Source organism: Cyrtonyx montezumae, unplaced genomic scaffold (assembly GCF_038088225.1).
Source record: "Cyrtonyx montezumae isolate F1298 unplaced genomic scaffold, pur_monq_1.0 scaffold_33, whole genome shotgun sequence".
NCBI lineage: Eukaryota > Metazoa > Chordata > Aves > Galliformes > Odontophoridae > Cyrtonyx > Cyrtonyx montezumae.
This window is the reverse complement of record NW_027072038.1, coordinates 2,548,843-2,570,782: the sequence shown is the minus strand read 5'-3', so window position 1 is coordinate 2,570,782 and position 21,940 is coordinate 2,548,843. Positions and strand designations below refer to the sequence as shown.

The 21,940-nt window shown below is 47.7% G+C and overlaps 2 protein-coding genes across 2 annotated transcripts; both read right to left on the bottom strand.

Annotated features, from left to right (window-relative positions):
* Positions 1-5,335: 5,335 nt before the first annotated feature.
* NKX3-1 (NK3 homeobox 1) lies at positions 5,336-7,773 on the bottom strand. Its single transcript, XM_065745072.1, has 2 exons — positions 7,560-7,773; positions 5,336-6,040 (listed from the first exon to the last, which is right to left on the bottom strand). Exons 1-2 carry the CDS (start codon positions 7,771-7,773, stop codon positions 5,667-5,669), a joined length of 588 nt encoding a protein of 195 aa, XP_065601144.1. The 3' UTR covers positions 5,336-5,666.
* A 1,939-nt stretch (positions 7,774-9,712) lies between these two features.
* Positions 9,713-12,224, bottom strand: NKX2-6 (NK2 homeobox 6). The gene is made up of 2 exons (XM_065745083.1): positions 12,033-12,224; positions 9,713-10,361 (listed from the first exon to the last, which is right to left on the bottom strand). The coding sequence occupies exons 1-2, from the start codon at positions 12,142-12,144 to the stop codon at positions 9,892-9,894; spliced, it is 582 nt and encodes a 193-aa protein (XP_065601155.1). The 5' UTR covers positions 12,145-12,224; the 3' UTR covers positions 9,713-9,891.
* Positions 12,225-21,940: the final 9,716 nt, after the last annotated feature.

Genomic DNA, 21,940 nt, shown 5'->3' with positions numbered 1-21,940 from the left:
ACCTTCCCTTGCTATCTTACTCTGTGCACAAAAGGAATAAAAACATTTGTATTTATCCACCAGACTTAACTCCTTTCAAAGCGGGGGGATCTGTTTTAAAGCATTTTCTGCTGTGCTCAATGGGTGTAAAGGTGTTGTAGAGCATTGCCAAGCCCTGGCTGCAGATGGATAAGGAGGTGATAATTAATTTCAGCCCCAAATACTGACCAATTTTGGTAGGTCATCCACCATCCACATACACCCCCCCAGTGCAGCATCCTCACTTTGCTTCTCTTACTAATGGAGAGAGACTCCCAACATGAGTTGTGTTGATGGGGGGCAGGAATTTGGGTTTTTCCTATTTTCTTTTGAATGTGCTATAATTTGCACAGCAAAATCTGGCTGAAATCCCCAAAAGTTGGAGGTCTGCAGTGACTGCCATGGCCCATGTGCTCTACAACACGTTGGGTTGAGCTGCATCTTCCAGAGGCACCATGAAGGCTCCCCTGGAGCTCCTAGACTACCGCTATGGTTGAAAAAGACCACTAAAATCATCACATCCTTCCACCAGTTCTCACTTTATTAATTACACATAACATTACTTTCCCCCCCCCCTTTTTATGTTTTCCCATTGCCTGTTCTGATGGGGGATGAGGTTGGTTTTAGGCTTCAGCTCTGGGTCCGAGAAGCATTGCTGTTGGCTGCAACGGTGACCACTGTCAGTGCCTTGTTTAATTAAGCTGATTGAGTGGCTGGTTTTGGATTGAAGTGGGAAATGATCTGAATTGTGCTGGATTTGGTACCTCTTCATGCTTGCGTCATCAGTGACATCATGTCGTCATTTTTAGTCATGGAACAAGAGGCAATGACTCTTAAGTTGTGCCAGAGAAGGTTTAGATTGGATATTAAGGGAAATTTCTGTTCTGAAAGAGTGGTAATGAATTGGATCAGGCTGCTCAGAGAAGTGGTAAAGTCACTGTCCCTGGAGCTGCTCAGGAACTGTGGAGATGTGGCACTGAGGGGCATGGTTAGCATGGTGGGATGGGTTGGGGTTGGACTTGGTGTCCTTGGAGGTCGTTTCCAACCTTAATGACTCTGTGACGCTATGGACGTGATGGAGATGGGGTGACAGTTGGACTTGATGACCTCAGTGGTCTTGTCCAGCCTTTATAATTCTATGTTTCTCACATATGCAGATAACCATCAGCCAGATGCGAGATTAATAATATCTGGTTGGTGTAAATGGAGCCCATGCTCTGCTCACTTCAAACCCAGTGGGTAGAAAAGCACGTTCGATTACAAAACCTGTTGCTGGCACCGCAGTGTTTGCAAAGCTTTCGGACATCCTCCCGCAGAGGAAGCTGCACTGGGTGGACCTGAGAGCAGTTCTGCCCTGTGCAAAACCCACAAATCTCCAACGCAGCGCCCGGCAGCCCTGGCTGCCCCCACCCAGGCTCTGTTTGCAGAGAGACTTGTCCTAATCCCTCTGCTTTCCGCCACGGCACGAGGAGGACCCCTTTGTGTTCACCTGCAGATGGGTGGAAAAGTACCATGGGAAACTGCAGAGCAAAGTGGTTCCTTGCTTCTAGCCTCAGTTTGTGCTCATTCCCAGGGAAAACGGGCTGACTGAGCCCTCAGAGGTTGCACTGCCGGGAGCAGTGGGATGATGAGAAGTAATCTGCTTTACTTCAAAGCTGCTTGCTGCAAAAGGCTTTGAGTGCATGGAGTTGGTGGGGAGCCCATGTGTGGTGCTGGCTCTTGGAAACCCTGATCAGGGCAATGGAGAAGGAACAAGTGGGAAAAGAACTGAGCCAAAGCGGCCACTGAAGCAGTGTAAGCATCACCTTATCACCTCTCCTTGCTATTAGGCTGTGACTTCTGCACAGAGCAGACAACATTCTGGCTTTGGGATGTTTATGAATGAAGTGCACGGATGCCCTTCGAGGGATTTTGGGTGCCACTGTGGTTTGGGGGTCCATGATGGGGCTGTAGTGAGTTGACACACTCCCACGTTTTTCTTTTTGGGATAACACAACAATCCAGGCTCCAAGTACATGGATCTGAAACCATTTTTTCTTTCACTTTTCCTCCAAATCTGGAGCTTTCCAACCCAAACATAACCCATTTATGTTCAGACCATAACAGAAAAAAGAGGAGAAATGCACCTTGGATGCTTTATTGTGAAAGACAACAATGGAGATCCACAACAGGAATGCCATGGGAGCCAAGCTGTGTTCTGCCACATCTCAAAGGGCTTTAATATTCGTTTGTTCATTCATTCATTCATTCATTCATTCATTCATTCATTCATTCATTCATTCATTCATTCATTTATCTATTTTCTCTCCCTCTCAGTTCTTCATCGTGATGAAAATCTCCATCACTCACCTGGATCCTTGCAAGGTGCATGGACCACACATAGACCATGCATAGTCTATCCCTCTGGGCAAGCTGAAATCCCAACACAGCGGCCAAAACTCACACGTTGGGGTGATTAGCAGTTTTCATTACCCCAGGGCAGACAGAACCAGCACATCCCATGTTCTGGTGGCAGTGATGGCATCGCCTGGGGTGGCTGCCTTGGGGCAGCTCTTAGTGTGGGCTGCGTGGTGCCCGCCACGGGACACCCTTACTGCAGAGTGGGATTAGAAGGAGATTAAGTGTTTCCTTGGATGACAAGAGCATCCAGAGTAAGAACAGTAAATATTGAATATCCTCAAAGGTTTAGAATATCCTCAAGGGTTTTGAAGAGCTCTAAATCCTGGTGCTTTGTGGGTTTGCTTGCCTCTCTGCTTGGGGAGCATCCACACTTCCCAAAACGTTTGCTGTTTTCCCCTCTAAAAGCACCTTCCTTACTTCTAAGTACTGAAACTGGGGGAACGCTGCTCTGACACAGCTCTGGGTGTCCTTGCATTCTGCATCCCCTGCTCACAGCTCCTTGAAGCAAACCCATTCCCACTGCTCTGCTTTGCAAATGTTGCGTAGGTCAAGCCGAAGATTCTTGTTGGCCTCAATCCCACGCGTCCTTGCCAAGTATGTGGTTTATTGCATGCAAATGTTAGTCAACAGTTACATTATCCAAAGGCAGCCCTATTTTTTTTTCCTTTTTTTTAAATTTTTTTTGTAAGCTTTAATAAATGATTTGGCACAAAGGAGTGAAAATGTTATGTCATCATTAGGCAGTGCTTAATCTTGATGGATATGTTTGCGGCGGAGCGTGATGCTAATTGACAGATGTTAAATGATGCTTTCTGTTTCTGGCCATGCACAAACAGGAGTTCTGTTTCGTTAGGGCTGATTAAAACTCCGTGTCTCCATTGGTTGGGTGGGATTTTTCTTTTCTCTATGGATCAAGGGGCTGGTTATCACCAGGAAACCTTCCATGGCTGTCCCCTTGGTGTTGGTGCTTGGAGGCTCGTGGGTTATTTGGCCATCAAAAGATTACGGCCCTATGGGGTGAGAGGTAATGGCCTTAAGTTGGGCAGGGGAGGTTCAAGGAGCCATTGGAGGCATTCAGGCACTTGGGGACGTGTTTAGTGGGTATAGTAGGGGTGGGTTGGACTTGGGCTTGGGGATGACCTGAAAGGTCTTTTCCAACTTTAACAATCCTATAATTCTATAGGCACGGTGGGGCTGGGCTGATGGTTAGACTTGATCACCTCAGTGGTCTTTTCCAACCTTAATGTTTCTGTGATCCCTATAGTTTGTCTTACTTAGTGCTGGGAAAGAAGGAGGAAACCCAACTGCAAGACTTGGGCAGCTCCCTGGTGTTGCTTTGGGCTTTTAGGGGAGAAAGCAAACTTGGATGCAGTCCTCTGGGCAGTGCCTCAGGGCCAAAATTTGGAGGCCATGGCGATTAGGATTAAACTGTGATATTGCAGGAAAAGTGGGGGTGATAAGAACGTGTTTCACTCTTCCTTTTGGACGAATGATCACTTGTATCACAATCATCAGATGGATGGCAGTTGGAATTGGAAAATGGATGAGTGATGTAGCAGTGTTTGGTGCTGGGGACATAGAGACAGTGGTGAGCAGCGAGATGCTAACAGGGACATCAGTGCAACATTCACAATATATATTTGTTTGAGAGGATGGCAGTGATTTCACAGCAGAAATAGGAACTAGAGAAAAAAACCCAAACCCAGAGCAAGAAACCAACCGAGGCAGCTTGTTGTCAACAAAGATTCTGAGCTCTTTATTCTAGGGGACAACGCACACTGGATAAAACAGTATCAAAAAATATGTACAAAAAATAGCAACTGTTTGCGCCAGCAAAGTTAAGTATGAAGCATTTCGGTGTTGAAGCAACAAAGGGATGTTTTAAGGGGCTGAAACCATGAGTGGAAAAAATAAAAATAAAAAAACCAAAACTATGGCACAAAAAGGACAAAGTTTTTCCCAAAGACCCATTCAAGAAGCTGAGTTTCAATCGAATTTTCCCAGCTATGTAGAATGGGGTCAATTTGGTCCTTCCTTTCCAGAACAACAGATTTTTTTTGCTAAGCAAAGGACGCAGTGTAACCCCATCCCATTCTTTCTACGGCTGCAAGCATCATGTCCCAAGTTCAGCAGCATCCCAGAGTGGATTCTGCAGGATGTCCTCCCCTCGAGGAGCATAAGGACTCCTTTGTTCCAAGCAAAGTGGATAAGAGCAGGGCTGTGTAGGAGCCACATTGCAGCACAGCCTGAGAGCAGGAGCTGGGAGAAAGTGTTATCTGCAGATAGGAGTGACTTTGGGATAGCTGAGACCGCTGTCCTCCAAACAGAGCCAACAGCTTTTATGGCACTGGCAACTGAGTATCCACTGCAAAGCTTTGCTTTGCACATTCCCTGCCCCATCCTCCTACCCCATAGCTCCGTATCTGCTACGTCTGTGCAAGCAGAAGTGTCACCCTGCAGCCTTGGCCCTGGGAGGTTTGTAGAAGTTGAACTCTTTGAGCTGTTGCTATTTTAACCCGATTGTATGTGAGTGTTCCAGCAGTGGCAGCACCCGGATATGCAAAACCCGTCTGTCACTGTGCTATTGTCCCCGTTCCCAGCGCCTGCTGGCACAGATTCCCACTCTGCAATGGCACCGTTGGCATCAGGTGGCCCCAGCAGCAGCTCTGTGCCCATTGGGAACCCGGGGGGTTTTGCTGCTTGCAGCAAAATAAGGCTGAACACCCCCCAAACCCAAACACACGTGGAAACCTTGGAGAAAATGCAGTCCACGAGTGACTGTGGGATTAAGTGGTGGAAGTGCTGATTTTTCTGTTGTTTTGCTTTTTTTTTTTTAATGTTGACAACTGAAAATCAGGTGTTTTATCACTGCAGATGCCATTAAAGGCTTTGGGGAGGTTTCGTTTTTAGGGCTTTTTGTTTCTCTGACTAAAACCTGGCAGTGAGAAAGGATGGTGCTGCAAGCAAAAGAGTGATGGGCATCGCTTGGGATTCTCTGCTGCAGACCAACCCTTGTAAAAGCTTTGGGAATTAATTACTGACAATCATTATAGTAATAACAATAATCTGGATTTTTAATTTTTGATAATTTCTTTGGCTAAAATCCTAGTGATGACAGAGGCTGCACTACAGGACACGGAGCATCACTTGAACTTGACAGCGCATCTCTGAATGCGACCGAGGGCGACGTGGCACTGGGGGTAGGAAATAAAACACCCTTTGAGGGGAAAACACGCCACGCATGAAGCTCACCACGCAGCAGGGCTCCAGTAACAGAGGCAGGGCAGGCAGCGAGCAGTCCCATGCAGGGCCAGCAGTGGGGCTGGGGGCAGAACGGATGCTTTGTGCGTGGTCCCGACCTCCAGCCCGGAGCCCCCTGCTCTTCTCTTGGTCTTGTAGCGGCGGTTTTGGAACCAGATCTTCACCTGCGTCTCGCTCAGCTGCAGGTTCTGGGCCAGGTGGGCACGCTCGGGGGCTGAAAGGTACTTCTGGCGGCTGAAATTCCTCTCCAACTCCAGCACTTGGCTGTGGGTGAAGGCTGCTCGCGAGCGCTTTGCTGGCCGGGGGGGTCTGGGCAGCGCCTTCTGGGGGGGGTCACGGCCGCACGGTGGGGTCTCAGCATCTGCAGTGGGAGAGGGCTGAGCATCACCCACCAGGAGCCTGCTCCGACCGCTGGGCTGCATGGGTTTCCATCGCCCAGATCGCTTCATCCCTCAGTATTTTCACCACCCAGTCCTTCTATTTCCTCACCTCTTTCTTTCTAATCCCTCCCCATAGAGCGAAGTTCACAAGCCACTTTCCTCCTTGCTTTCTAGTTGCTCAAACCCCTCATCTCTCTGCTTTCAATTGCCCAAATCACTGATTTCCTTGATTTTCATCACCCAAATAACTTCTCTCATTTTTTTCCATCGCTCATTTCCTCACTTTTCTCCTTTTTCCATTTCCTTCCATAGAGGAAAACATTCACAAATCATGTTTTCTTGTTTTTAATCACCCATATCACTTATTTTCTCATTTTTCCAGCACCTAAGTCTCTGATTTCCTCACTTTTTTTTCTGTCTTATCCCTTCCCATAGAACAAAATATTCACAGATCACTTATTTCCTTATTGTTTAATCACCCAGATCCTGTTCCCAGATCACCTGTTCCCTCCCTTTTTAATCACCCAAATCATTTATTTCCCCACTTTTTTTCTTTCCTATCCCTTCTCATAGAGCGAAACATCCCCACTGCTCCGGTGATCCTTCAGTTTAATACAGTGAACTCTCTGCTTGATGGAATTAATCTCATCCAGAGGAGTTGTTTTGTCCCAAACATCCCCTCTCTCAGTTCCTACAAGGAAAAACCAACCCCTAAAGGGCTATTTTGCAGTGATGGTGTCATCTCGAGGCACTGCTGTTGCATACAACATGCCATTGGGATTTCTACAGTGTCACCTGTAGCTGAGCTAACACCTCCAGCCCTTTATTTATGCCATAGCTCTTTTCCTTTCCCCTTTAGTCACTTCTTTCTTAAGAAGTGAACATAACTCTCGAGATGGAAACACATAGGGCTGAATTCCAACCCCACTGAAATGCCTGAGCTGCATTCTGGGAGATTTCCAATGGCTTTTAATGATTTTTCTTAATAGCCATCTGGGTGGATGTTTCAGAACTCCCCTTTTTTTTAGGAGCTTCTTTTAATAGAAGTGACACAGAGCGCCCAAATTCCCCTGGCAAGGTCTCTCTTTGCAAGCTCAACTTTGCTTTTTGGATGTCGCAGCCCAGCTGACTTCCTGCTCCCGCTGCACAAAGCTGCATTGCATCCGAGATTTCATGCAATTACATGCACTTTTCAGCACGCTGCTTCTGCAAATTGAGCCACTGTGGGCTAAAAGGAGGTGCACTGAAGGGAATCTTAAGCTTGCTATTGCAGAAATGCATCCTCTGGGCTTTTTATTAATCAAAGTTGCAGGCAGCTCCTCTGCTCTGAGTTATCTGAAGTGCCTGAGGGAAGTTTTACATGCAGTTGCTGTTGCTCTCGATGCTCCTTGCATTTGAAGCCTGGGTAATTTGAGTATGCACAGATTATTTGGGACAGGGGAATATAAAGCTGAGCCCTCATCCTGCCCTAAGGGTGGGCATCCTGCAACCCCCCCTTACCTGGATTCGCATCATGGGGCTGTGCTGGGGATGCTCCAGGGCTGTCCTTCTGCTGCCCATCCTCTGGTCTCCCACCTTGATCCATCCTTGCTCCCCTCTCCACCCCATCCCATAGGATGTCCTGGATGAGGAAGGATGTCCGAGGTCTGGACGAGGTCTTCTGGGGGCTGCTGGGAGCTCTGTGCCCCCCAGGGCTCAGCACCCCTGTGCTCATCCTCCTCCTCTTCCTGCTGCTGCCCGCGGGCTCAGTGCCTCCCCACCCTCCAGCTCAGCATTTATTGGGCCCATGGCCAAACCTCCGGGGCCTGATTGGAGACTGGGATGTGTCTACGCCCTTCACTGGTGTCCCAGCTCCGCAGGATTTCTGCTCAAACACAGCAAATCCCTGCTGCTGCCTTGCTTGGGACTCCCATCCCCATTGAACCCTGCTGAAATTACCCCGTGGCTTTTATTATCCTCTTAATTCCAAGAGCAAGACACCCAAAGGGAGTTCATCTTTTTGGGGGTGAACGTGGTGTTTCAGGGGTCAAAATAGGGTTGTTAGGATATGATGGTGCCACCTCGGATGGGTTCTGTGGGTGAGCAGAGCACCTTTTGCATCCTCACCCCAACCCCAGGGGGATGATGCTCTGCGTGCTCCATTTCTGGATGTGATTTATGCCCAGGGCAAACCCTGGAGCTCAATGTGTAGTGCTGATTTTATGGAAGAGAAAAAGTGAAGAAAATAAGAGGGTTTAAATTTATTTATTTTTCCCTTTATATTTTGGGAGTTTTCTTCAAAAACCCTTTGGAAAAGAAGAAAAGGAAATCAGGCTTTGCAAAGTGGAGATGCAACAGAGCAAAAACCTCAGACTGATTCCTCATGGATGTGGACCATGAGTTGCAGAGTGCTGCTGATGCAAAATAAATACCATGGCAATAATCATAATAATTAAAAAGCAACAGAGCAAAAAGCTCAAGAATGGAAACTCAGTCGGTTTGCAGAATACTGTGCAGTGATGTTATGTGTTATTATATTACGTCCTGTTGTTGGGTGGCCCTGTGTGAAGCAGGGAATTGGACTCAATGGGCTGTATGGGTCCCTTCCAGCTTGGGATATTCTATGACATGGTTGTGTGATACTGCAGAACACCCAACTTTTCACAAACACATGAACAAAACACGTGAACCACGCAAAAGCTGGGCAATATCCTTACGCTCCAGTGAGTCCTTTTATTCCAGTGTTGCTCACTGCATTCTCCTGCAGAATGGAGCTGAGTTGTTGCAGCTGAACCATGATTCCTGGTGATCCTGGAGCTGTCCATGTGCTCAAACCATCAGTCCATAGGTCTGTCCTCATTTCGTGGCTCTCAATCCTCTTTTCCTTTCAATGCTGACTGCAGAATAACCCATAACACTGAGTGATTTGTTCCAAAAACAGAGGTCCTGGGGTTGCAGCGACAGAGACCCCATCTTGACCATTCATTGTGTTGAATTTTGGCTGATTTGAGTTCTGTGGGAGAGGACTGCCTCATTTTGCAGCAGGCAATTTCTAATTTGGGCAGAAAAAAGGACAAATTCAAAGCAACATTCAATGTACCCAACAGAGAAATCCCACAAACATTGGGATTTTAAGCATCCCCGGCCTTGGGCTTTTGGAAAACCACTCCAAAGATATAAAGGACTATAAATGACATCTTAACACTTTATAAGTCCCATTCCCAGGCAAAGAGAGATGTATATATCAATGTACACATATGGTCCTTTGGTCCATCTAAACATTTGGTGCTGATGGGTTTGGGCACCTCTTGGCTCAGCACCAACAATTTTTTGCTCTAGATCTGATGCTCAGATGCAAATTGTGGCTGGAGAGGTTAAAATACCGAAGGGGAAAGGGTGAGAGAGGGGAAACACATACTCTGTTTTTAATTTTTTTTTAATTGCGTATGAATAATCAAGACAGAAATGAACACCTGCGCTGGTAAGTCATTAAGAAATATGTATTAATGTATCCCAAATGATGAGAGAAACTCAAAGCCTTAAATAGAGTGCTAATGGAAAAGCAAAGGCACAGTGGTGCACACAGACCCTGATTCCTTAGGAAGAAGAGCAGCATCCCATCCCTATGCATCCCACAGGACCATCCCTATGGGGCGGGATGGGATGAACTCTGCGTTTGTGTCCAAATAAATAAATGCCCCTGGCACTGGGGTCCCCAGATCTGCAGCACCAGAAGTCCCTTTCCTTGGGCTGGGTGGTGGGGATGGATGCATCATATCCTGCTGTCCATTATGGCTTCAGATGCCCCCATCCCTTTCCTGAGGCGCATCCCAAGCTGGTGCTGAGCCCAAGCTCACAGTGTGAGCACCCCGGCATATCCCACCCCATAGCTCACCCCATAGGCACCATAGTAGGTGCTATAGGAATAGGGGCTGACGGTGACCCCATAAGGAGCCAGGTGGGGTTGGGATCCCCCAAAACAAGGCTTGCCATCTCTGACCAGCACTGGAACAGCCACTCTACGTGGTGGCAGTGGGAAGGCGGCCATCTCCAGGGATCTATCCTGCCTCTGCCTCTTGCATTTGTAGCGCCGGTTCTGGAACCAGATTTTCACCTGGGTGGAGGTGAGTTGGAGCACGTTGGCCAGGTGTTCCCTTTCCAGAGCAGAGAGGTATTTCTGCTGCTTGAATCTCCTCTCCAGCTCCAACACCTGAGTTTGGGAGAACAAAACGCGGGCTTTGCGGCGCTGCGGTTGCGTGGGGCGGTGGCAGGGGTCGGTTTGCTGCTGCTCTGTCTGCAAGGGCTGGGAGAGCAGACACTGTCCTGCAGAGGGAAAAACCCGAAGCAAAGTGAGATCCCAGCGTGGTCCTGATGCCAGCAAGGAAATAAATTGGGAATGGGGCCCCCGAAACCCAAAGTGCACTGAGACCCCCACCCTCTGCTGCCTTTGAGTTTCCGAAGAGGAAGTTAAAATGGGAATGGGGCCCCTCAGGATAACTTAAATAATTATTTTTTTTCCTGTGATGTTTAGTGGAAATTCAAGAAGAAAAAAAAAAAAGAAATAAAAGTTTTATTTTTGGGATCTGTTGCATGAATTTTGGGTAATGTCTCATTTCTGTCTTTCTTATCGATGGGTGATGCACCCATGGGAGCCACAGCACAGGGAAGCACAGGGGACATGGGTTTGCTGTAGGACTGTGCACCCCAAACCTCAAATCCTCTTTCTCACATCTTACCCATGGGCATGGAAGCACCCATAGAGATGGAAACATTCACAGGGATGGAATTACCCACACGCAGCCTTCACCTCCAGCACCCAAAACCACGTGGCTCTCCGAGTTTAAGACAAAAGGGGCTGGGGACAAAGAAAGAAAACCTCAAATATCTACAAGAAGGTGGTTTTGTTGGTACTATTATTATTATTATTATTACTATTACTATTGCTGTTATTATTACTGCTATTATTTTGCTGCTTGGTGATTGCTGTGCAGTGATTTCTCACTGCTGGTGGGATGTGCTTGGATCCCTCGCACACTGTATTATGGTTTTGAGAGATTTGGGGGGAGGCATGGGCAAATGGGGTGCTGGAGTGCCCCGGAGACCTCCCCTGGATGTTCCTACTCTCCCCAGCTATCTGCAGCCTCATCCCATTGCCTCGCAGTGCTCGAGCTCTGCTCTTAATGGTTTTCCCGTTAATTCCACTCTGCAGCCGCCTGGTTTTAGGGGCACACGAGCAAAGGAATCTCAAAGTCCGATTTAGTCAGAAGGGAACGGGTGTCCTCATTCGATGCCACCCCCCCCCCCGGAGCCCGCAGCCGCCTCCCAACAGCACAGGATGGGGAGGGAATACCTTCGTGCTGTTTTCCCTTTCTCCCCGCGGGGACAATTTAGGGCGCATCGAAATAAAGGGTTGTGTCAGAACGAACCGCCCCGAATTGCGATTTTTAGGGAGGATCAACCCCCGCGCTGCCGACCCGGGGGAGGTCGGAGGGTCTGGGCATGCGGGGGTCCGGGGAGCGACCCTTCAGTGGGGGAATGGGACGGAGAGAGGGGGGAAAAGGGTGTTTACGGCCCCCTTAGGGAAAGGGATGGAGATGGGGCGGCTTTGTGCCCCCTTCCCGTGCGGGTGGTGCGCACCGGGAGGGAAAAAGATCTGATAGAAAAGCCGAAAGAAAACCAAAGGGGAATAAAGGAAAAGGTAAAAGCGGGAGAAATAAAAGAGGGAGTGAGTAAAGGAGGAGGGGGAGGAATAAAAAGGGAGGTCAAAAGAGGAGAAAAAAAAACGGGGGGGGGGGGGGGGGAAGTGGGTAAAAAGAAAGGGCAAAAATACCCGAGAGAGGGGGGGGGGGTGGAAAGGAGGAATGCAGAAAACGCCGTATCTCCCACCGCCAGCACCGAGCGGTGCCGCTCCGTTGGGGCTGAGGTTCCGTTGCCCTCAGTTTGTCCGCTCCGGGGGTCCGGGGGGGGTTCGGGGGTCCCGCGGCTCCCACTCACCCGACGGCGGCTCCTCCTCCCCGGAGGGGCTGCGACGGACCCCGGGGGCTCCGGGAGCGCTGCTCTGCTCCAGGCAGAGGATATCCTCCACGGAGAAAGGGGTGGGTAGCATCCTCTGGGGGGGATCTGGGAGCTCCCTGCCTCTGCCCGCCTGTTGCTGGGGGTACTGAGGCTGGGGGGGGTTAAAGGGAAGGTGGGTCGAAACCTTTGGGGGTGGGGGTCAGGATGATCTAGCCCAAGCTGGGCCCCCCTTTAACCCCTTTTTACACCCCCCACTCAGCTGCGTGGGGAGGGAAGGAGCCAGCCCCCTTCCCCTCTGTATTTCCAAAACAAGGGGAAGTGAGGAGGGGCCTGAGCTGCAATAAAACAAATCGAGGCGATTTGAGCTCCATTAAGGTCACATTAGCGAGCGGCTCAGGGAGATAAGGGCTGATAAGACGGCGGGGAGCAGACCACCTCGATCCTGCTGGTGGTGAAGGGAGGGGGGATGCTGTGTGAGCCTCAACCACTGCCAAATTCCCATGCACAGCCCCAGTGCCTCCCAGTCCGCTCCAGTGCTGCCCCAGTGGGTTGTCAGCCCACTCTGGGTACAACATGAGCTGTCCCATTTCAGGGATCAAGTCCAAATCTTACCCCATGTGGCAATGGGATAATGCTTGGCCTTATCTGGGTGTCCAGCTCTTTCAATTAAAATTCCTGGGGCTGGTGTTTGCTGATAGCCCTGACAGAGAGGGTGGCTGGGTTGGGCTGGTATCTCTCACACCCAAACCTGACTGTTTAAAGGGGATGAACAAAGAATGGCCCCAGTGCAGGGCTGGAACAGGAGGGAAAATAAATGTAGTGGGCTGGGGGAGAGAGAGGTGACACAGGTCCGTCCTCAGCTCTGTGAAACACATGGCTTTGTCCCATCCCTCAATCAGAGCTTTGCATGCATCCATCCCCATGGGACATCCCACCACTGCTCTACTTCCCAGTGCAATGGAAAGGTTTGGACTGGATCTACTGGGGGTCGGCTTCTTGTGAGGATTTGGTAGTGATAAACACTGGGAAATACCTGAAAATACTTGTCTCTTTTTGTTTTGGTTTGGTTTTTTTTGTTCATCAACATCCCAAATGCTGCCATCCATTTCATAGCCTCATAGAATCATTAAGGTTATAAAGACCACTAAAATCATCCAGTCCAATCATCAACCCATGCCTACAGCCACTCTAAACCTTTACTTAAACCAATTGAAGCTCCTCTTGCTGGGGCATCCCCACGTTGTCCTACCCATGGTACCCACAGTCCAGATTCGCTGCTGCCCCATCCCCTTTAACCCCAGGAATGACCGCACTCATTGCCACGTCTAAATGGGACCCAAGGAACACCAGCAGGCAGAGCAAACAGGCGGTAACACTACACCTTGACTTGTTGATGGCAGGAGGCAGCCGGCGCCAAGGTAAAATGCTTGGCTGAGAGCGAGACGAGCAGGAAGAAATTGGGGGGAGTGCCTTTATCCGCCCCTAACGACAGCACGGACTGATGGTGCTTGGCTGGATGCACTCTCAGGGCTGCTGGGCTGGGGCAGAAGGAAGGAAAATGGGGCAGGATTCCTGCTCCCCATCCCGTTCCATGCCGAATGAACTAATTTCATTGCATCCATCCAGGGATATTGCCCCTTGTTAAGTGAAAGCAGGAGGAGGATCCTTCTGGCTTGTCTGAACTGGGTTCCTATGGTGGCTGCTCATGTGGTTTCTGCTTTCTGGTGTTATCACCGGGCTCATCGAGGTCCTGTTGTGCTGCTGGAGTGTCTGAGGCTCTGAAAATGTGGCCTTGAATGAGGCAGGAGGGTCTGTGCTCGGAGCAGTGGGGATGAAAAGCAGTCTGCACACACAGAGATGGCACAGAGGTCACTATGGGCAGTGCTAAGAAGTTGGTCAGTGCTTTATTGAGCTTGGAAGTGGTTTCTCCATCCTCTCCCTCTTCCCAGCTCGATTCCATCCCCATTTTCATTGGTGAAATAATAAAAATAATTAAAAAAAAAAAAGCAGAGAAAAACTAAAAATAGAAGTGGTGATGGAAAGCAAATAGCAGAGCAGGTGATGAGAATCGGAACTTCTTAATAAACACAACTGGGGGGGGGCAGGGCAAGAAAGCATGCTTTTTTAATATTATTATTATTTTCAAAGTAAAAAATAACATTGAAACTGTAGAAAGCTTTCTGTGGGCTGAAACCACAGCTCCGGGTGGTGAAATGTGGGCAGGAGCAGTGCAGGGCTGAATGCCCTCTAATTTATCTCCTTCACGACCCCTCCCCCCCCCCCCCACCCCTCCTTAGTTTAACCAACACTTCATCTCCTGAGCCAAACCAGAGTTTCTCTGCTGCTCCATGGGGCCGTCACTCAGGGGCTGCGGGGCTGCTTCTCATCACCACCCTTTCTTTTATCTATCCCTTCTGAATTTTGGGGGGACCTGTTGAAATCAGCGCGATTACGCAGACGGATGAGTTCCTGGAGCTGAACTTTTGGGCAGCAGTGCCCTCTGCTTGGCCGCTGGAGAGGTGCAGCTCCAGCCCTGCAAGAGCTCAGCACTGAGCAGAGAAGGGAAAGGGGAGCAAAAATACCCTCCCCCAACCCCGGTACTCCTTTCCCTGCAAGGGATGGGGGTGCGGGGTTTGGGAATCCCCCCGCCGCACTCGGGAGATAAAAGCACTGATGGATGGATATCCCATCTCTGGGCAGCGAGATGTATTTAAATGGGATGTTTTGGTGTTGGCGTGAATCCAGTGTCCCCGTGGATGGAAGGACTTCGAGCTCCCCCCTCCAAAAATGACATTTTCAGTGCTTGTGAGATGAGCAGAGAGCAGGACTTTCTCACCTTTGCTTTTGCTGCGGTTAAGCCCAGTTCCTGAGGATGCTTGAATGCGGTGCAGGGAGGGAAGGAGGCATGGGAGCTGCAGGGTGCGAGCAGGGCTGCGTGTTGCAGGCGGCCTGCAGTCGGCAGATGGCACAAGAGCTGTGGCAGAGCGAGTGCGGCAGTTCGGGCAGAGCCCGCTGAAAAAGGAAAAAAAAAAAAAGGGGGGGGGGAGGAAGGAAAAATGGGGAAACAATAGGAGAAAACGGGAGAAGATGAGGGAAAATGGGGAAAAATGAGAAAAAATGTGCACGTCCCCGAAGCTTGCTGGAGTTCACCTGTGATGCTGCAGAGCTGTGCTGGTGAATCTCCATCCATTACTTGTCTGTGATACAAAACCTCTCAGTTTTATCTCTGTGATGCTCCAATCTCTGCATCCTCACTTATTAACCTGCGTACAGATTTACCCCGGCGGTCCCCATGCATTCCCATTTCTCCCTTATCCCGTGGTTTGCAACCATCGAGTGTTGCACAAAGTGTTTATTATTATTGGGGTTTGCTCTCTGCTTTGGAACAATCGAGAGGTTCATCACATGTGTTTGGTTTTCAGGGCGTTTTGCTTTATTTTTTCCTCTTTTGGTAACTGGGGATATTGATTTAGATCCAGAAGAGAGCATCTGTGTGCTGAACCAAAAAGCAACTAAACTAAGGAGAACTGCTTAATTCTCTCTCTGATGTCACCCGTGGAGCCCACAGTGATGACAGCACTGAAGTGAAACTCTGCTTCGTGTAATTCACAGGGCAGAGGGAAATGCATCATGCATTATCAGCTACTACATGTCAGAGATTTCCTCTTTGTCGCCCTACCCACCCTTAAAGCACACAAAGTGGCTGTGAGCAACTTCCTATGGTGCTGGGAATGGGTGAATCCCTGCAGCGTGGCTGTGAGGTGCTCTCCCTCGTGGCATCCTCTCTGCGATCCCTTTCTAATTGTTCTAATGGTGATTAACAACTTGACCACCAGCCATGCCTTCTTCCATTCTCAGAGACAACGGCCGACAAAAGGAAGAATCCTTTTAGGAGCCCAAGTATGAGGATTGTGCACTTTGGAAGTTCCTCCATATGGGATTTCTGGGAGTGGAGGACCAGGGATGCTGCAGATCCTTCAGGGTAATGCTTCCTACAGCAGTTTCACTGCATTTAATTCTGCTTTTCCCATTTCTGTGGCCAGGGGAAGGCAGTGGGGCCAGGTTGCGGGATGGATCCTTCAGTGCCCCACAGATCTCTCCCTCCGAAAAACCCACTGGGACAACTTCTGAGGGCTCAGCTGACTTAAAAGACTTTTAAAAATATGACCAAAGGTTTCTTTACATTATTTAAAAGCCTCTTTAAAGAGCAGCTGCCTCCTATTAATACCGCTTGGGCCGATAATCTCTGCTCGGATCTATCTTTAGAGCGCTGCCAGCATTAATGGGGGCTGGAGGTGCAGCTGAACACACAGCAGAACCTCCCAGGGAGGATAAGCAAAGAGAACCATGGCTTTTGGGGTGGGTTTGGAGAAATCAGCCCTCGGGTTGCACAAGGAACCCCTGGGAGTAAAGATGATCAATGGATGCCACAACTTCCTCCTCTTTCACAGGGTGTGTTTTTGGTAGGAAGTAGTGACGAGCTAAAGGAGCAATGCTCAAATCACGAACTTCTTGAGATCTCATCAATAATTGTCTTAACACCAAATTACAGCAGAGCTGGAGAGCTGAAATGCTATGCAAGGAGAGAGCAGAGGCTGAGCCCATCACCCAACAACCATCACCCATTGCCGTTGCCCATCACCCTATTTTCTTTCCTACAGTTCCTTAAATGAGTTCCATCCTTGGCTTGGTTTGGCTTGATTACCTTCATCCCAAGGGCAAAACTGGGTATTTAGGGAACTCAGATCCCAAATGGGCTTTGAAATGGACATGGCAAGGAGCTGTCCCATGTCTCCGAGCACTGATCTGCACGGCTCGTGGACACACCTCTGTCCATTGGCTTCTCTGCGTGGAAAGAGCTCGTTACCACGTTAAAACAACATCCACAGACTGTGTGACAAGCAGCCAAGCACATCCAGGAGCACGTGTTAATTTAGAAAACCATGGCATTATTCATCCCATCATATCTTGCCCATCAGGGATGCTGGAAAAGCTCAGGCATGTCACACCAGGTCCCAGCTCTGCCTCCAATGCCTGCTGGAACTGCACCATATAGGGAAGATTTTTTTTCTCTCCAGATGGCAAACAATGCAATTTTCCAGCAGTTTGAATGCAGAGAGCTATTTGCTATGCTTATGGCGGATGAAACATTTCAGAGGAAGACCTTAAAGATGAGCCAGGAGCCAACACATGCAGTACTTCCATGGCACGATAGTATTTGGCAGTGATATCTGGGAGATGCTGGCCCTTGGCAATGCCATTGTGAGGAAATGGGATGGGGGCAGTCATTGCAGTTGGCTTTGGCCAATGTGGGTTTGTTCTTTCAGTCTTGCTGTATACCTGTAGGCTGAGGATTTGCTTTCTTCATTGGGAAAAATCTGGTGTATTTGTGGCAAATTCCTCTGGGTGCTGTCCTCAAAGACTGGTTGTCTTTGAGCAAAAGGTCTAATGTACTTGACCCTGATTAGTGCTTAATGATGGTGCAAGATTCAAGCTCCCAAGACAGAATGTGGCTGCACAGTGCTGGAAGCAGAGCAGAATGCCTTTCCACACCAAAGGAAAAACCAACGTTCTCCTTTTGGTAATCTCATTTTTTCAGCCAGCCTGTACCACTCCCCATCCTTAAGGGAAATTTACTCCCTGACCTGGGAATCCAGCTGCGGGGTCGTGCATCCTCAGGGGTGGATCTATCCTCAGCTTTTTCCTCTGATGCCATAATTAAAATTCTGCTTTCTGTCAGTCAGAGGGGCTGCAAGGGTGCCTGGCCCCAGTGACGAAGAGGAAAGGGCTTGTGCGTCGTTGGGATGCTTCTGACTCACTGATGGCAGCTCCACCTACATGGTCACACATTTTCCCATAGAGATTCGCAATGGTGAGCAGAGAACCACTGCTCGTCATCGGTCCCTCTTCCTGAGGATGGTGCCTCTACTCAAAGGAAGGAAAGATTTCCCCCCTTGGACAGGAAAGATCCACAGATTCATGGCAGGATATGGCGGGCTGAGGGGGGAAGGAAGGGGTTTTCTTTGTGAAAGCAGTGAGAATGTGACAAACCTGGGCTGAAATTGTGGCTTTTTGGTCTGCGGTAGAGGTTGGTGGACAGGTGCATGGGGTCAACCTCACATATAGTCCTTGGCATGGGAGCAATGGGTGAGGATATAAGGAGGAGGAATAAACCCCATAAAACAGCTGGATTTCTCTCCTTTTGCTCAATGATTGATTCTTTAAATTGGTGATTTTGGGGTCCTTCAGTGCAAGGCCATGCTCTTCCCTGTGGCTGTAGGGATAAGGGAATATACAGAAAAGGGTACAAAAGGCCTCATTTAGGTCATAAGCCACAAAATCTGATCTGCCACAAATGTGAACTGAAAGCCTACAGATACCTCATTGTCATCAAAATCATGGCCAGAGAATATAAATGAGGCTGAGAAGCACATGTGGAGCTTTAGAATACAATCCAATCAGGTTTTATTATCAGCCCAGAAATAAAATAAATAGCCATTTAGACTGACTCCCTGCCTTCCCCAGCAGAGAGGGAAATGGTGTTGGGCTGATGGCTCCATGGTGCCCTGAGCCAAGGATTCTGTCCGGCGTGGAGCAGTGATTTTGTTGTGCAGCAAGAGCAATTAAGCTCCAAGACTTCAGATGAAACAAAGCTCCAAAGGGAACTCGAAGGAACCAACGGGAATTTTCTCCTGGCTGCCATAAAATGGGATTTTGCTTTTAAATAACCATTGTGAGCAGCTGTCTTTGTGCCCAGAGCTGCAGCACCTATCCCATAGAGGTCCCCCCATGACCTGGCTCCTCACCCAGGCTACCCTGGCATCTCAATCTGCCAAAAATATATATATATTTACCAAGAGCCAAGGAGGAGTGAAATGAGGAAAAAAAATTCCCATCTGTGTGAAAATAATTACATCTCCCCCATGAGCTCATTCTGGTTTTACTAGTTTTTCCAGCTGTCAGCAGGAATACAAAGCCTGTGCCTATCTCAGGTATTTTCTGCCTCAGGTTGCAGTAGGGATCCCTCTGAATCATGGAGATAAATGAGGTTTTACACCAACATTATCTCTAATGGCAAACGTAGTGTTTTCAAGGAAGATGCCAGGATTGGAAAATAGAAGTTTGCAGACTGTGGGCACGGTGAGGAAGAGATGTTTTGGTGGAAAATGCTGATGTAGTGAAGAAAAGTAATCTGTGTGAACAGCTTATCCTGATGGATATCTCTATCCATGAGTTTGAAGTGCTGTGTGTCCCCTCCCTCCCACCTCACCATGGAAAGAGTGGGATTCCAAGGGGACGTAATCCCCCCAAATCCATCCCCAACACTTTTGCACTGAAATACATAAAAATAGAAATCAGGTTCATGTAGCTCAGCCATGCATTTCCTACTTTAACCTGCAAAGCCTGTATCCATTTGCTTTCTTCTGCCTTTTCCTTCTTCATCTAACCTTGCACGATGGGAACAACCAGTTCAGCTCAATTTGTTTGAACTTTGATTATATTTTTAGCATCCTACTTCTTTCATATTCCCAGTCGTACTGGCTGAATCACGATGGCAAAGACAATGTCCTTTATTATATTGTGGAAGGGTTTTTTGTGTGGGTTTTTTTTTTTTCTGCTCTTTATTTTTCTAAGTTCACAGGAGGCAGGAAGTTCCCAAATTTCACTCCCAGCCGCTTCTTACGGTGTCACTCCAAGTGCCAAAGATCACACTCCTTCTCCTCTGCTCTTGGTCTTTCTTTCTCTCTCCTTTCTCAGAACAGCAAAGCAGGAAGGGTGAGGGCTAGGAAAATCTGAAATGATTTTCCCCTTGTTCTGTAACAAAACTTAAAAAAATAAAAATAAAAGGACCAGACAAGAACATCAGTCAATCATGTACCTTGGTCCTTGGCCAAACCAAATTAACTCCTGGGCAGTTTGTTCCGTGTGAAGATGACAACAGGACTTCCATGTGCTACACTCACCATCGCCATGCTGAGATTTCCTTTCCTAGGATCCATTTCTGTGCAGAATTTCCACCACTGTGATGACTTGGATCAGACCCCCGTTGCTGGCAGCTCTTAAAATCAAAGCTCTTGGTATTCACACTGGCCTAAACATACCATTTATTTATTTATTTGAGTAACTTGTGAGAAGTAGTTGCACTTCAGAAATACTGTCACAGTTGGGGATAACAAGGTAGAAATGTCCCATGAAATGAAATTTTCAATAGTAACAATGATAATAACAATAGTAATAATAAAAACAAAAGTTCAGACAGTTTGATTACCCCTTGATTCTTCAAAAGAACTTCACTTGACTGATGTGTATAAAGCTGCCTGCTGAGTGAATGAACTGTAGACATTTTTATCTATGGGATATGTAATCCTTCCAGAAAGTTAATCTCAAATTTAGGAGGAGAGAGGAAAAATTGTATTATGGTGCAGCAATCTCTTATGGAGAACAGAGGATCGTGATTTGAGCCATGCTGGAGAGCTCGTATGTAATCCACCTCTTCCATCTGGGGCTGGAGTTTAGCACTGATGACATCGGGCCCTCAGTGTTGCTTGAAGCCTTCCTGCTGCAAGGGGCAATTATTGAAATAAGAGACTTCCAAGCAGAATTTGTTGTGTAGGGTGACTCCATCCATTCAGGCGAGGTGCAGTCCCTCTACAGTCTCAATTCTCTAGGAACAATTTCATTTATGGATGTGGTTTGTTAATGAGAAAGCCATGCAGGCTGAAATTTATGAACACTCCATAGGAATAGTACTCAGTATTGACAGTAATTATAATGCTTATTAATTATAAAATAGCTATGAAACTCAGCTGTTAAATGTAGTATCTGTACCACTTCCAAAGCTCTCTTGTTTGCAAGAGCAGAAATGGGAACTGACTTTGTTTCTGGAATCATATAATTCACTGTTTGTCTGCGATTTTTTTATCCAGTTCAAATTGAATGCTGCTTCCTTTGTTACTGGGATCCTAGAACATGGAATGAGTGGATTTGTTACTCAGCAGTTTGGTGGGTCAGTAGGTGCGTGTGTTCAGAAAGTGATTTGGGGATTTCTGCTTATGGAAAAGCAAGCCAGAATGTCAGATAGAGTCATTCAGGTTGGAAAAGACCTCGATGATCATTGAGTCCAACCATCACCACCATGCCCACTCATAGAGTCATTCAGGTTGGAAAAGACCTCGATGATCATCAAGTCCAACCACCAACCTCCCCACCACCATGTTCACTAAACCATGTCCCTAAGGTGGTGACACCCATCTCTATGCCCTCTTAGTGTGACAACCAAATGGCACTTGGACAGGTAGGTACAAAACAGTGCACTTGCTGGGCATGACCACAATCACAATGAGGTTCAATGAGACAGACACAGAAAAAAATCCTTAAATTTGACATTTTATTTCATTGCAGAAGAAAATCCAACATAGGCCTCATTATGTTATGCATCTTCAATTATAAAAATAAGCAAAGAAAATAACTTGCATCTTTCTCATTACTATGATATGTTTCAAATAACCTTTATATGAACACACTGAGCTTTAAAAATGTAATTTAAACAATAAATAATGACATATACCAGATATGCTCACTGTTTATTCCAGTACTCAGCAAAAACAAAACAAAAACAAAAACAAAACCCCAAAACTCTCTCCCCCTTCTAAGTATCTTTAAATTATAAATACATAACGCAAATTTATAATGGCACAAAACATCTAAAGTGCAAACAAATCACAATGAGAATCATGCAAACATTTCTAGGTAAGCCCCTCCCCGCCTCTGAGAGAAATCATTTCTGCAGTGAACGCAAGATTAAAAAAATAAAGCATCAGAGATTAAATAAACTGTGAAATAGCTGGACTTAGTGTTGAGAATCATTCCCCATCTCCAGGGGGATT